Source organism: Corapipo altera, unplaced genomic scaffold (assembly GCF_003945725.1).
Source record: "Corapipo altera isolate COAL_440 unplaced genomic scaffold, ASM394572v1 78, whole genome shotgun sequence".
NCBI lineage: Eukaryota > Metazoa > Chordata > Aves > Passeriformes > Pipridae > Corapipo > Corapipo altera.
Genome location: NW_020884904.1, coordinates 7,268,859 through 7,283,323, shown reverse-complemented (window position 1 = coordinate 7,283,323; position 14,465 = coordinate 7,268,859). Strand labels below are relative to the sequence as shown.

At 44.1% G+C, this 14,465-nt stretch overlaps 2 protein-coding genes across 5 annotated transcripts in view; both read right to left on the bottom strand.

Moving 5' to 3' along the window:
• The window catches only part of CARS (cysteinyl-tRNA synthetase), a 33,123-nt gene extending 29,276 nt beyond the window's left edge, over positions 1-3,847 (bottom strand). For 2 of the 3 annotated variants that reach the window (XM_027651036.1, XM_027651037.1), the window contains exon 1: positions 3,734-3,847. In XM_027651036.1, coding sequence (XP_027506837.1) covers positions 3,734-3,761 — 28 coding nt within the window. In that variant the 5' untranslated portion in view covers positions 3,762-3,847. The remainder of the gene's footprint in view (positions 1-3,733) is intronic. The other variant, XM_027651038.1, reaches the window with a different exon arrangement.
• Positions 3,848-4,079: 232 nt separating this feature from the next.
• On the bottom strand, positions 4,080-13,776 carry LOC113950807 (tumor necrosis factor receptor superfamily member 1A-like). 2 transcript variants are annotated; one of them, XM_027651041.1, is made up of 10 exons: positions 13,639-13,776; positions 11,865-11,958; positions 10,910-11,041; positions 10,616-10,727; positions 9,953-10,026; positions 9,217-9,312; positions 8,228-8,262; positions 6,101-6,430; positions 5,606-5,654; positions 4,080-4,811 (listed from the first exon to the last, which is right to left on the bottom strand). In XM_027651041.1, the coding sequence occupies exons 2-10, from the start codon at positions 11,953-11,955 to the stop codon at positions 4,507-4,509; spliced, it is 1,224 nt and encodes a 407-aa protein (XP_027506842.1). In that variant the 5' UTR covers positions 11,956-11,958; positions 13,639-13,776; the 3' UTR covers positions 4,080-4,506. The 2 variants fall into 2 exon arrangements, with proteins under 2 accessions (XP_027506842.1, XP_027506841.1); XM_027651040.1 differs by lacking the exon at positions 13,639-13,776 and adding an exon at positions 13,317-13,386.
• Between the last annotated feature and the right edge of the window lie 689 nt (positions 13,777-14,465).

The window sequence follows — 14,465 nt, the reverse complement described above, 5'->3', positions numbered from 1 at the left end:
TATGAGGGAGAATGCCAAAAAAAAAGCATTACAAGAATTATCTGTGTAGAAATGAAACTATATCTCAAAGAAAAGATCTTGGAAGATCTACTGCAAGGAAATCAACAGTCAATTTGCAAAATATGATTAGGGTTATTATGACCATTATTCACACACCAGGCTGCTAATGGAATGGAAGTCAGTGAATATGAAACAATGTAAGCACTTTCCAACCACATCTGCAAACCAATCTAAAAGGGAAGTTGCACAAACTTACACACAAATCCAACAAATATGACAGAACTCATACAAACCAATTTTGGCAAGGAGAGATGGTAAATACTGCCTGTGAGTATCAGTACCAGCTCAGCTCTGACAAACCAAAATTATTTTAAGCAATCTTGGCACACACATTAATACTTAAAATCATGAAGTTTGGCCTGTGTCTGGCTGCAAGAACGACAGCAGACTTGAAAGCCTAATACATCAAATACTCATGTAGCCCAGGGGACCTAACAGGAGGATGTCTTTATGCCAAAACTGATCCCTGACTCAAATTCAGCCCAAACTCACAGCCATGACTGGGCACCACAGCACGGGCAGTACAGCAAGAACACACCCAAGCAGCTGTTGGCAGAGTTTCCTCAGAGTGCAGCAGTAGCTGAGCCACAGCAGTCTCGAGCTCCCAGCAGGCTCACTGTACCAATCTGAGTGTCCCACATTGATTTCACAGGCTGTGCTGAGTTCCAAACTTTATTTTCTAGACCCACAGCTACTTTTCAGAACATGACAACTTGAAGCTATGACAAAAGTGTTCTACTCTCTGCTGCAGCCAGTTGCAGATACAGGCAAAGTATCAGTGTTTGAGAGAGTGCTGAGTGATGTCCCATCACTGGAAGCGTTCAAGGTCAGACTGGATGGAGCTCTGAACAACCTGGTTTCGTGAAAGGTGTCCTTGCCCACAGGAGGGGAATAGAACTAGATGATCTTTAAGGTCCTTTCCAACCCAGGCCATTCTATGATTCTACCATCAGTGCAATTCTGAAAACCTCTGAGCATCCTATTTCAGCACATGCAGGACAAAATAATTCTCGCTTTTGGCATTCTTGTGAGTAGCTCCACACTGGACTGAACTCACAAAACAAAAGCTTTTCTCATGAAGAACAGTGTACTCTCCTGGAAAGAAAGAATGACTGTGGTAACAGTGTTTTTTGGATGGCAATATAGCAGTGGACCATTTCTTTTCAAGCAAAAGAAATTAGTAAAAACTACTTCTACATAAAAGCCTATTCTGATTTAATTGATATCACTACTAAAACAAGAAGAGTAAATCTACAAAATCTTGTTTTTCTGTGACCATTCTGTATCCTCAGCTCCTCGTTCAGTGTCTTGCACTGCCTTTAATTCATCACACACTCCCATTGATGTATTTCCTGGTACCTCCTAAGTGCTGCATCCCCTCTTCCCATATACTTCAGTATCCCCATCCTCCTGTACAGCTCCAACCCATCTTTGCTCAGTCTGTTAGCCAGCTGTGTGCAAGAGGCAGTCCACTGTTAAATGCAATTAGTAAAAATCGATGGATTCAAAAAGTATTGAGGGAGAAGGGCCAATGGATATATGTACATCTGATTTGTTTTCCCTGTTGCTTTAGGAAAACAGGCTAAGAAATTACCTTTCTCTCTGACTGTAATTTTTTTCCACTCCCAATAAAGAAAAACTACAGTTGTTATTGCTCCATTGCATTAAGAAGTGTTTTCTTGATGGCAGAAACATGGGAGTATTACAGAGCCATTGCATAACACTGAGTTTTAACTCATGTGAATGGAATGATCCATAGATATCAAGTCATATCAACATCTATTCAGGAAATAAGCGCAGAGAACAAGTGTTGGAGAGGTATCAAAATAACCTTGAAAAATCATAAGAATTAATGTTAACAATGAAACATTATGAATTTCTTTCCAAAAAATTCCACTGTAGATATTAACTAATACAGTTCTCATAAAGTAGCTGCTGGTGTACAATCTCTTTGGGTGATGTAATTGTCACACATTCTTCTTTCCATGCATGGAGTGCTTTGGGGACTACTAAAGGACACTGGGAATTTGTCTGCAAGACCACAGCAACACACAGACTCAAAGGCATAGGACTGCTTCTACATTTTATTTGCACATAAAATACCTTCTGAAGTTTAATCAAGACACGTAGACCATACAATATCAAATTTCATGGAAAATTTTCACTTTTATTAACTAGAAAATGAAAATTTCTGTTCCTTGAAGGTGTTGACAGCAAAGTAAATACCAAAAAGCCATAAAGCAGGCAGTAAACTAGCTAGTTTAGGTAATTTCTCTTCCAACAAATTTAAAACAACACAGAAAAGACAAATTAAACAAGTCTCATTATTAAGATGTCTCCAAATTGGCCATTTATCATTCTAGCTGGTCACTCTGGTACCTTCAGAAGGAATTCCAACTATTTGCTCAGCCAAGATGAATTATCCTTTTTCATAAACATTTCAGAACCACCAAACCAGTGCAGTGACTTCATCTATGCCAGACACAGCGCAGATAGAGAGACAAAGGACTTATCAAGACTCACACATGAGATTCAAGAGGCTTTTGGTTGAGCAGAGATTTTTAAGACTGGGGTATCCCACATCGAGGAAGAGCTTGTCAGTCCCAGTCAGCTTCACTTCCACTTTTCCTGAACTGAAACTAAATGTAACAATTGCAATTGCAGGTAAAAAAAAAAAAAGAAAGAAGAAAAAGCTATTTGCCTAATTATGAACTCAATTAAAAAGTTTCTTAAAGGGCACCTGAACTGAGCCTTTGGTGGTTTTGTTTGATACTGAAAACACTTCTAAAAAAGGCAATCCCTGGAAAACATATTTCTCTTTAATGGGAATGTTACTTTTGATGAACAGAGGGCAAAGTAACTTTCAGTAGCAAAGAAAAAGGAGCAAAACCTTTGAATTTACAGTTCCTTAACTGGAATGACAGAATTTTCCAACCCTTTACATACCATAATGGTATTTCATACTTGCATGACTGGTATTCCAAGTTTCTATTTGCTACGGTAGTGCCAAAAATTACAGGACTACCCTAGCCCTCCTTCCATATGGAAGTGAGCAGTACAACCCGTCATTAAACCATGACCAAAGAAAATATCCGGAAAAGTTAAGAAGTTCAGACACGAGTTCAAGGGAGAACAGTGATGACTTGGAAAGACAGCAAGGGAGACACAGGGTCAGGTGAAAGAGGACGGAGGACGCGGCGAAAGGCGCACAGCCCGAGCGGTCTGGCAGCCACCAAATACCTCCTGGAACCCATCGAGCTGCAGAACAGCTGTTTCCAAACCTCAGTACCGAGAAGCTCCGAGGTTTTTTTTCCACAAATCACCGCGTGTCAGCATTAACCTTTACGTTCGTGGCGAGGCACGATACGAGCCGCATCCCACGGGCACCCACGGGATGGGCGCGGAGGCACCTCGGGGGGCTGCGGCGGTGGGGTCCCCACGAACGCGTCCTGGAGGGGCTCGGGGGGGGCCCCGCTACCGCAGGCACCAAGGGATGCAGATCCCAAGGGACGCGTGAAGGAGGCGACCACAGCGACGCCCCACCGCCCCCATCTCCCACCTGACACCGTGACAGCGGCGGGGCCTCGACACCGACCGCCGCCGAGCCGTGACAACCCCGGAGGACCCCCCGCCTGGCCCCGCCGGGGCTCCGCGGCGCCGGTCGCCGACCTACCGTGCTCGGCGGCGGCCGCTGCTGCCATCCTGGTGCCTCGTCCTGCCCTCGCTCCCGAGCTGATGCAACAGCGCGTCCGGAAGCCTCGCCCCGCCCGCCCTACGCTACTTCCGACGGGAGCCCCGCGTCACCGGGGCAACCGGGAGCACCGCCCGCCATCCCGCGGCATCGCCCGCCCCGGGCACTCACGGCATCCGTCAGCTTGGAAAAGACCTCTCAGGTCACCGAGTCCAACCCACGACCGAACACCACCGTGCCAACTAGAGCATGGCAGTGAGGCTTTCCTTAAATACCTCCAGGGACGGCGACCCCACCACCCGAAAGAAGTCCAAGAGTCAACCCCTGCTTCTCTCTCAACCAGGCTTTTATTGCTGTGCTTCGAACACAACGGTGCTAAGCAGACCGATACAAAACAAAACTGTACGAAGAAACCAAAGCACACATACTCTCAAAAGCAGCAGCAGCCTCTTTGTTCCCACCAGACAGGCTAGGACAGCACGGCACTGCCACACACAAAGGGAAGCACGAGCCCCTCGCTCCCAAGCAGGCATCCGGCGCCTGAGTTCAATATTGCACAACTCAAAAGACCTTAGTGAATATCACAACCGGAGTCCGTGTAAACACCGACAGTGTGAAATCCCTCCCAGCTCTCCACATGAGGTGAGGAGGATATCAAGTCCATGCCATCACTTTTACTGGAGCTTGTTGATGTCCTCATTTAACAGAAGTTTGTAGACACATGTATATGTACACAAGAGCATTTCTCAAGTTCCTCATAAACATTTATCTGTAGCTTCCGCTTTACTTATAATGTTATTACTTTTTAAAGTGTTCACTACATTATCATAAGCCTTCCTATCTATATGCTTCAACTCACTCAGTAACTTAATAATGCACTGTTTTTCTCCCAGTGTGTTTCTCCAGATGAGAAGCATCTGATAGGATTGTTCTTCTATATCATTATGAAAGTTATAAATAATTTTATCAATATCATTGTCATGCAGATGAGTTCTCATAAGCTGCCTCCAGTTTTTTGGTGGTACTTCCTTTATAAAGGCCTCAAAGCAAACTCTCCGTTCTGAAAGAAAAAACAACACACATCAGCTTGGGTTTTAAGACACAGATTCTCTTTTTCATAGCTAATGTACATGCTTTCCCTTTAATTTTCAGCCAACGCCTGCACAGACCGAACAGCAGCAGCAAGGCCAGGTTTGGCACCTAAGGAGCACCAGGTTTCCTTACTAAGAGATTGTAAAGACAGCTGAAGGTCTGTTGGTCTGTATATCTTAAAAGAAGTCTCCTAAGACACCATTCAGCAAAGGTGGTTTTGAGGAATGCTTCACTGCCTGGCACTTTAGCTTAACAGGGCTACTCAACAGTAGGCTTTAACCATAGGTTTGCCACACCAAGACCATCATGAGAAAAACCCATCTCCTGGACATCCAGCACAATTTGCTGGGTCCAGGTAGATGTATGGGGATTTGATGGAGTCTTCCATGTCAGTGGACATTTGACAGAAAGATTTCCTGCTCTGACCTACCCCCCACTCACTAAAGCAGAGTACACCGCTGCAGTGCAGCCTTGTTTTAAAATATTTGTTAAAAAAAATGTGTACCATTCTTATTCTTAAAATCATGGGTCCACTATACCTCTGTGCAGAAAAGTCATGCTTTAAAAGTAGAACAATTCACCACAGGAATTACAACTTCTCTCAAGTGTAGCAATAATCCTGTTTCAGCATATTTTACAAATTACTAAAAGCCTTATAGCTCTAAGCAGTATTCATTAGCCTCCCTACACTATTCCTTAAGTAGACTAGTCAACAGAAAACAAAACCAAATTCCAAGTACTGTCAATTTATGGAACACTTACCTTTTTGAGAGAGATCTTTAACAATTATTCGATGCTCTTGTTCTCGTACCTGTAATACAAAGTTGGACCATGACTCCAACATATCAGGGTGGTTCACTTACAATTATTTTTGACCTACTTGACAGCTTGCTTCTACAGCACACTCACCAAGTGGGGGAGACAAGTTTCACAGCACAGCTGAAAGAATTTGAGTGAAGAAAATTGCATGATGAAACAGCTCTGAAGTGAAGCAACAAGGCAACACATTTGCTGCTTTTGCTACAGAGCAGCTTCTATGTACATTTTGACAGGGAGATGAAAGAGGCAGAGTAAATTAAACGTAAGGGATTGAAGTTTGCTTTCCCAAGATATCACTTTCCATACTTTCTATTACATCTTTAATGCAAAGTCTCCTCTATCATTCTGCCTGAAAACTCAAGAAATAGTTAAAAATGGAACTGAAATTACACATGTATTAGAGAAAACATGATGATAATTTCACATACACACACTTACCACACGATTTGCTGGTGTTCTAATACTTGATACATTAGATAGGTTATTCTGATGAAAAGCAGAATTCTGGCCAGGTTTTGAAGACTCAGGAATCCTCCTCAACCACCTTAGCACACGGTGCTTCCAGTCCCCATGCAGGATGGTGCCCTGCTCAGTAAGTGCACTATCTTCCTCTGGTGATGTGTCTTCTACTTCCAAGTTAATACTGATTTGTGCTTGGCTCTCTGGGCTCTCACCACAGTTCTCATCCTCTGGGTTCATTGAGTTATTTGCAGATGCAGGTGTCTTCCTTTCTGGCAAAATGAGGCTTTCACTACCACCCTCAGACTTCTGTAAAGAATAAGAACATGCTTTAAGAGATGTTTCATAGGTAGGCCTACAAAGACAGTCTAGGGGAAGAAAAGAGAACACTTGAAACCACCAGATAGAGAAATAACAGGAGACCTGCTAATATGGCAAAGTTACAGCCTTCACAGAACTGGAGTTCAAATGGTTTTAGAGCCCAGCTCTTCACTTTAATGTCTGTTCTGCTCCCACTGGACTGTGGGGTAAGGCTCACAGGCTACCTCCACAACAAATGCAGGAAACTTTTCCTGATGTTCTCACTGATGTGGGATTTCTGCTTGCTCCTCTCTAGGTACAGAAGTTTTGCACCTCTCAAAAGTTAGGAGGAAATTAAATTGCCTTGCTTCACCTGAGCTGACTTAACAGCAACAGGGGCCTCAAGCCTCTTGCTATGTCAAGGTTGATGCTCTCACAACTTTTGCCAAGCTGATTATAGCCTATCAGCTCCATGTAGTGCACCAGTTTAGGCTTTCTTTGGCTGGATTAACTTTCCTGGCAGGTTCACAAACTGGAATCAATTGAAAGAAACCAGGGAGCACGAGTGCACATCGCATAGCTTTTGTGAGGGGAGAAAGAGGGAAGCAACCAAGGAAGGCTGCATCCATTTCAGCATTGCCAATTCATTAAAGCATATGCCAGGGAGCACAGCCCCAACTCATCATGAACAGTACAAGTACAAAGCAGACTAGCATCTAACATATCAGCTAGGGCTAAAACCAGAAAGCTTTAGGAATATTGTTTTTAAGATGTGGAAAATGAGGGTGAAGAGTAACTGTTCTTCCCATGAGACGTGTTTTTTAAGGTACAGCCTCTGTGAGCATAAGCCAGTGTGGTTTCTGCTTGCACAAGGTCAGTGACCCATGTGTGACACCACCATATGACCAACATGCATAAGCAGGGATGTGAAGGGAACCACCCCACACATCACACATGTAGTTGTACATCATTCTCATTGAAAACACTTTCTGTTAAGGGTGTAAACAGGTTAAAGAAATTGATCTTTTTTTATAAAGCATAGTTCTTAAATAGGAAGCCAAGTGACTGAAAATACATAGCACAGCTGACCATTTTGTTTCAAAATACAGCAGCAGCTATCTGTTTGACTACAGCAGGCCAGGGTATATCCAGCTTTACAGTGGAACACATGCTAGCAGCCAGCCTTAGCTTGGTAAACCATTTTTAGGGATGCACTTTGGAACTGGCATGCTCTGAGCCCCAAATCCCTCATATCTTATGGGACTGTTTAGAGCCAAAAAGTTAGTGTTCTGGTCTGTAGCTTTTGACATGAGCCCAAAGGCAGGAAGGCTCAGTCACTTTACTGGACCAAGAGTAGTAGATCTTATGAACAAATAATTTGTTGTTAAATTACAACAAAAGCTTGAACACCACCATGCAGGTAACTGATAGCTGACACTGATTGCAGAACACATGTGAAAGAGCAAAAAAACTAAATTGGATCAAGGTATCATCTGGAGACAGTCTGAAGTGAAAGCTTGAAGCTAGTCTAATTTTTTTCCGCTTTCAAAACATCCTGGTCACAGGCTCTGAAGTGTTTCCAAGGGAAGTATTGGAAAGCCCAACTGTAGCAGACACATGCAGCTTATCAGGCCCTTGCTAATATCTGGCCCTGTATGAATCACAACTTCTTGCATCACAGGAACACATCCTACTGGAGGTCTACAGTGAGATAAACATTGAGGGCTATGCATCAAGTACAATTAAGCAGTGCACAATTAAACTGCACAAAACTGAGATGAAACATTTGATCTATCACATACTTACCAGACTTTTCTCCACATCTTTATCAGCTGAAGCAGCTGAAAAACAAAATAAGTGTCTAAGAAACTTTTAAGAATTGCAGCAACTTAAACATAGCTGAATTCATGCAAGATTTATATACAATAGAAACTTTTGTAACACAAACCAAAACTTTTACAAGCCATTAAGTTTGCTTAATGTCATACATTTCATGACACTACTACTCTTAGCTTCCACCAACAGCACAAACACTGTGCCTTCACAGAGAGAAGAGTCCCACTTAGTAAAATGTAGACAACAAGAAGCAGTTTAAGTCACTCTTGCATGCTCCCCCACTCCAGCTTACGCAGCATTTTTGTGGGCTATTGCAATACAGAAAAGACAGGAATTGTTTTTACTGCAATACAATTGGTAAAGCATGATCTGAACAAAGTTAGCATTCAAAATTCAGACCAATTTTTAACATTATTCTAACTACACTACTTGCAAAAACACCTTAATACACAGTAGTGGAAAGAGAAATTTCCAAGGAAAACAGCTCAATTTCACTAAAAGAATAAATTCACACAGGACTTATCAACCTAACGTTCACCTTCATTAAGAGGCTGAAATGACGAAAGGGCAAAAATTTGTAGAAAAATCTCCACATCCAAACGCAGAGAACAAAAGTAGTTAATGAACTAGTTAGTTGCTACTTTTTGCACCATGCATCTGAGCTGACACAGGTTTTTGTCTTTGCCAATACAAGGCAAGTAGATAGGAAAAGTCCTTTTTAAGGACCTAATTATAATCCTGCTTTGAAGTAAAGGCATCTGTCAGCAAAATAAGGATGCTCAGTTAAGGTTTATGCATTTTATTTATTTAAAAAAACTACTCTTCTTCAATCACATGCTAAGTGAACTAGAGCTCAAAAAGGTCCCCTATAAAAGTAACACAAACCCCAGAGATAGCCCTAGTGCATGCTTTACCTAATTCTGGAAAGCAAATTTTATGGATAAGAATCAAGTAGTTACCTTTATGACACTTCAACTTTTTAAATACCAAGATCAGCAAAACGATAACAACAACCAAAATGATTGGAAGAATAACCCAAGAAAGAGCTGTGCTTCCTGTGAAGGAAAAAGAAATAAAATTAGTACTGAAGCAGCCCCCCAAAAAGATATTCCTTGCTGTCCTAGAAAACAGCCTAAGCCCAGCACTAATACAACAACCCTGCTAGCTTGTCCTGGAAGAGGCACTGGGGACTTTCAGCTGACCTGAATGTGCAAGTACTCGTTTGCACTGCACACCATTACCCCAAAGGCAGCAGGGGATTCTGCATAGACCTGCAACACAACTTCTACAAGGTCTTCCAGACAGACACTTAAAAGGGGAAACAAGTATGCAAAAGGTGACAGCAAGCTTGACGTGCTGTAACATAGGTAGTGTCCTCTGGTCTGGCAGAAGAGAAAGCTACTCCATACACAGCTTCAGGCGTAAGAAACATATCTGGAACTTTCAGCAGAATCACCCTTGCAACTTTGAAAATCCCAGCAACACGTGTAGGTTTTCACCCAGTGAAACTTATGATGGTTTGCCACTCCAATGCCTTTGAGAGTTTGTCTTTAGCAAGTAACTCCCAGACTAAAACACAGAAGCTGTTAAATATGTTACAGTAGTTCAAACCACTGTTTTACAGACTGCTATGGTGTTATTAGCCTGAAGCCACAGACCCAACAAACCAAGCTGAGTGGGATTTCTGTACCAGACCTTGATCCCGTAAGTCACATCCTAGGCCTGTTGTAGCATTGCAATTCCGGTCGATTTCTTTCCCTTCTGGATACCTGCAGTGGATGACAACACAGGGTTGTATCAACATTTCCAGAGCAACATGCAGCTCTGTATAGACTTGACTTTTTTCAGGCAGAGCTTAGAGGCATAAACAGATAACTTTGTGAGAAGTGCACCTTTAAACGACCCAAGATAGTACTACAAGATTAAATAGAAGCAGAGCAGATAAAGCTCATGTATGTTAGCTTGTAAGTAGGGGGGGAAAAATACAAAAACCAAACCACAGTAGATGCATTATTCATGCACAGTTAGTTGCCTTCAACAGGTAGTTCTACTTCCCAAAAATTTTGACTGGGTGCTAGAAAGCTTATTCAAGTGTGTACCTGGGGAAATACTAATCTGAAGACATGAAAAGTGCAAGCTTGCAGCCATAAGCAACAAGCACAACAATACCCAAGTTCATGTTTTTTTAGGTCTCCACATATTTTGACACCTAAAATTTAAATGCATGAGTAATACTACTTGGCTTCAGGGCAATTATTTACAGCCAGATAACATGTGTTAGCTATTGGCACTGATTGGGCCACAGGTCTAACATTCCCTAGAAAGAAAACAGTCACTTATATTCTTTATCAAACTTACATTTTATTGTGTCTCTGACATATTTCACAGCTCTTGTCAGTGCAGAAATACCCTTGTTTGCACTCGCATTCAGTATTGTGTGTCAGAGTACAGGGTCTCACAGTTACTTGATCTAAAAAATAAAACATAAAAATTACAAAGTAAATATAAAAGATGTGACTCTACAACTGTGCAAAAATTATACTCATATCATAAAGACAATTTCTTTCTAAGTTCAATATGCTCAGTGAGGATCAGATTTTCCATATTAAAAAGGGGAAAGGGTTAAGGCTTCATCAAAATCGTGCTTGGTACCATCTTTGCACTGTCTGCATGACAAGCATTCGTCCAAGCCGTTCTCATGGGCAGTATAACTCTCTCCTTCCTTGCAAGGGCGACATTTTCCTCTCAAATGTGGAGCACTGCAGTGCTCAGCAGCAAAAGTACCTGTGGAAGAAGAGAACCGGCAGCAGCAGTCTCAAGGGATCTTTTAAACAGACAAAGGGCTATAACAGGATGTTACAACACAAACCCATTTTGAGGAGAGTCCAACCCCTCCTCACAAATGAATCATGTGCCACATGAACCAGCACAGGAGAGTCAGGAGGCATATTCCCCATTTGCTGCTCAGACAAGGAGCAGTGCCAAACAAGGCATACAGCCAGGCCTCTGCTGGAACACACAGGGGACAAGGATGACTCTCTGCAACAGCTTAGAGTCAGCTATATGGCCAGCACCATCTCTGAAGGAGTTGATGAGCACAGAGAGAACTGCTTATAAGATCTACTCTTCTCCTTTCTCTGAATTACCTCTAAATAGCCCTCTGATAGTCTCTAGGGGCAGGGTACTTCTCAACACAAAACTCCTTAACTCTGCACACACTGAGCAAGGAGGGGAGAGCAAAACCAAACCCAAGTTTTACCTACAGACACAGAAATACCACAATTCCTCATGGCATGTTCTTTGTGCTATCTGAAGTGTTTTGTTAACAAAAAACCCAACCAAATATTACCCAGTTTTGAACACTTTGTTTTCAACCATAAGCAGAGTTTTCCCGGCTTGCTGCCAAGGCACCTCTCCCAGTCATCACCTGTCACACAAGGGACTCTTGCTTCAAAATGGAGCCCAGCCTTAACAGCCCCAAGAAGCCATCACAGCTCCAGATGGGCTTACACTTTCACCAGATGAAACAGTAAAAAGCAGTAGTGATCAGTCATCTCCACAAGAAAGAAACACAGCCATTATCAGCTGTAACTTCTCAAAGTCTTACCTGCTGGACAAGATACACAGCAGTGTCCTTCATGGAAGTACTCTCCCTCTTCACAGTTTTTTGCTCGGGTTCCAGGCATTGTCAGCAGCATAACCTACAGCAAATACAGACAGGCATCTGAGTGAATCATCCTCCCAGGACATGATAACCATCTCAGGGAGATGAACCAGTAAAGACTTGGAAACACATTCAGAAGTTTATGGGAAGCCACAGAGGAAACCCAAACTAATTTCTGCTAAGTGCTGCTCACAGCAGTAATTGCAATCACAAAGTTGGGGTTAAAGCACCACCGTGCAGCAGCTGATGGGTTTTAGACAACTATTGCCGCAGATCCCTGACTGCATTTAAAATTCTGTTTTCTTTCCACTAGTTCACTGCAATGGAACTTCAGAGGCCGAAGTTTCTACCACATGCAAGGCATTCGTTTCTCCCTCCTCCCATCTTTTTAATTCATGGGGATCAGTGTTAGTCTTCCACCACCCCCCCCCCCCCGCAAAATGGAGGATACGCCCCAGAGACCTCATCCAGCACTTCTCACTGGCTCTGTAATCGTAAGCAGAAGGCAAGTTGAGTCATTAACAAAAATAACTTACTGTAGCCACAGGAGCATTGGGAATGTTTACACACACACACACATATTTTTACATATGTTTATTATTATTAATTTTTTTTAAGAGGAACAGGCCCGCGGGGCACGCACCCTGAGTGCCTCGCAGGTAGGCGAGCGCGGAGCTCGGTTTCGAGACACCGAAGTACATCCCTCACTTGTAAACCGTAAGAGAGAGAAGGTCCTAGAACAGATGCAGGGGGAGAGGAAGGGACAGCCGCGGAGCTCCCCGCCGCTAATTGCCATCAGCGGGCAATTTCCAAGCTGAAATCAAGAGCTCGACTCCCGCAGCTGCGCTCTTTCAACTCTCTCCCTGGGAGACTGAAAGTCTTTCCTGTAATCGCGTAGTTCAGGAAACTTCCAGTTTCACAGTTTCACCAAGGACAATTAAAAAAGCTCACTCCTGACTTGTAATTTTCTTTTTCGCCGAGAAGAGAAGGAAAGGCAGCCTTAGGGAGAGACTCGGAGGGCGCGTCACTAGTCCGTACACCCTTCAGGGGGCTCCCCGCAACCCGGGGCTGGGTTCACAGCAGCTGCCCTTCCTTATCCTTTTCAGGTTTAGGAGACCCACATAATCAGGATCCCCGAAGTTTCAAGCAACACAAACAAAAAGTTCAGGTAAGTTACTAAAGTCTCTTAAGGAAGAGGAGGGTAGGACAACATGCAGGGCTGCTCCACTCCGGACTTGGAAGAAGCCTCTTCTCCCGTCAAAAGGAGGGATTTGGCTACGGACAGGTGCCAGCCCCTACTCGCGGCGGGCAGGTTGAGGGCGAGCCCCTGCCCGCAGACAGCGGCCAGAGACTCCCACCCTGCGGGCCGGCCAGAGCCCCTCACCCGGCACTCACCAGCAGCAGCCCCGCCGCTCCTCCGGCTGCCATCGCGGCTCCCGGCCCGGCACTGCCCGTCCTGCCTCCGCTCGGCACGGCCAGGGGGAGGCGCCGGCTCTGCCCCTTTATCCGCCCCCGCGGGGGGCCGCCCCCGCCCGGACAGCGACCCGTCCCAGGGGCGCCGTGCCCCCCCCCCCCATGGAGCCGAGGGAAACCAGGCCGTGCCTTGCCCCTGGTAACACGCTTTGCACCTATCGAGAGCAGGCAGAACCCACGCTGGGATACGGCGCGATCCGTGCCCCTCCATTCAAAAAAGCTCGCGCGCTGACGGGCTGCTCACTGATCACGAAAAGGAGGGCCGAAGGATGGACGGGGAATTTTCCCAGCGACGCACAGACTGGGTTTTCTAACGCCCTGAAATGGTTTTCAGCTTTTCCCCCAGCAGATATTCCTCCCAGAGAAATAACATTTCTGAACGTGATTTTCCTCAAGAATACTCTTTATCTTCCATGTGCATGTATCCCGTATGAACATTCACCTCAAGATGTTGAAATTGGATTAAAATTAATGGCACAAGGATTTATAGACTGTTTCTTTTTGGATTATTTTTAATACCCTGCGGCAGCAGCAGTAAATGTTGGAAACTCCTACTCTGCTCATGCATAATTAGTTTATGTAAGTTGATAATTTCTTTCACTGAATTGCTCCTTCTGTGGCAAGTGTTTTACTTAACTGCAGTAACAAGTCCCAGTGAAATCCCCGTGGATGCGTAGCTTGGTAAAATGGAAATGATCCAAACAATTTCAAGCATTTGCATTTACACCTACCGGATGGTTCCTCTCAGCACTGCTTCTCTTTGGTTCAGGTGGGCATGGGCTGTTTTCTTTTCCCTGTTGTTGTTTTAGTAAGCATTTCTCAAACCCACACACAGCTGTATCCAAGAGATGTAAATAGCCCTACAGAAGCAGAGAGGCTCCTATCTGTAACTCAAATAATTCCAAAGCAGGATGTGTGTGATGAGGAAAGCTGTGCTGACAGGCCAGAGATGTGCTGACTTGCTGAAGCATTCAAAGGATATTAGCAGATGTGTTTGCACAGTGAACACTTTCAAGGTGCATACAGGACTTTGCATAGCCTGACAGCCAGAGGTGGGGGGACCCCATCTCA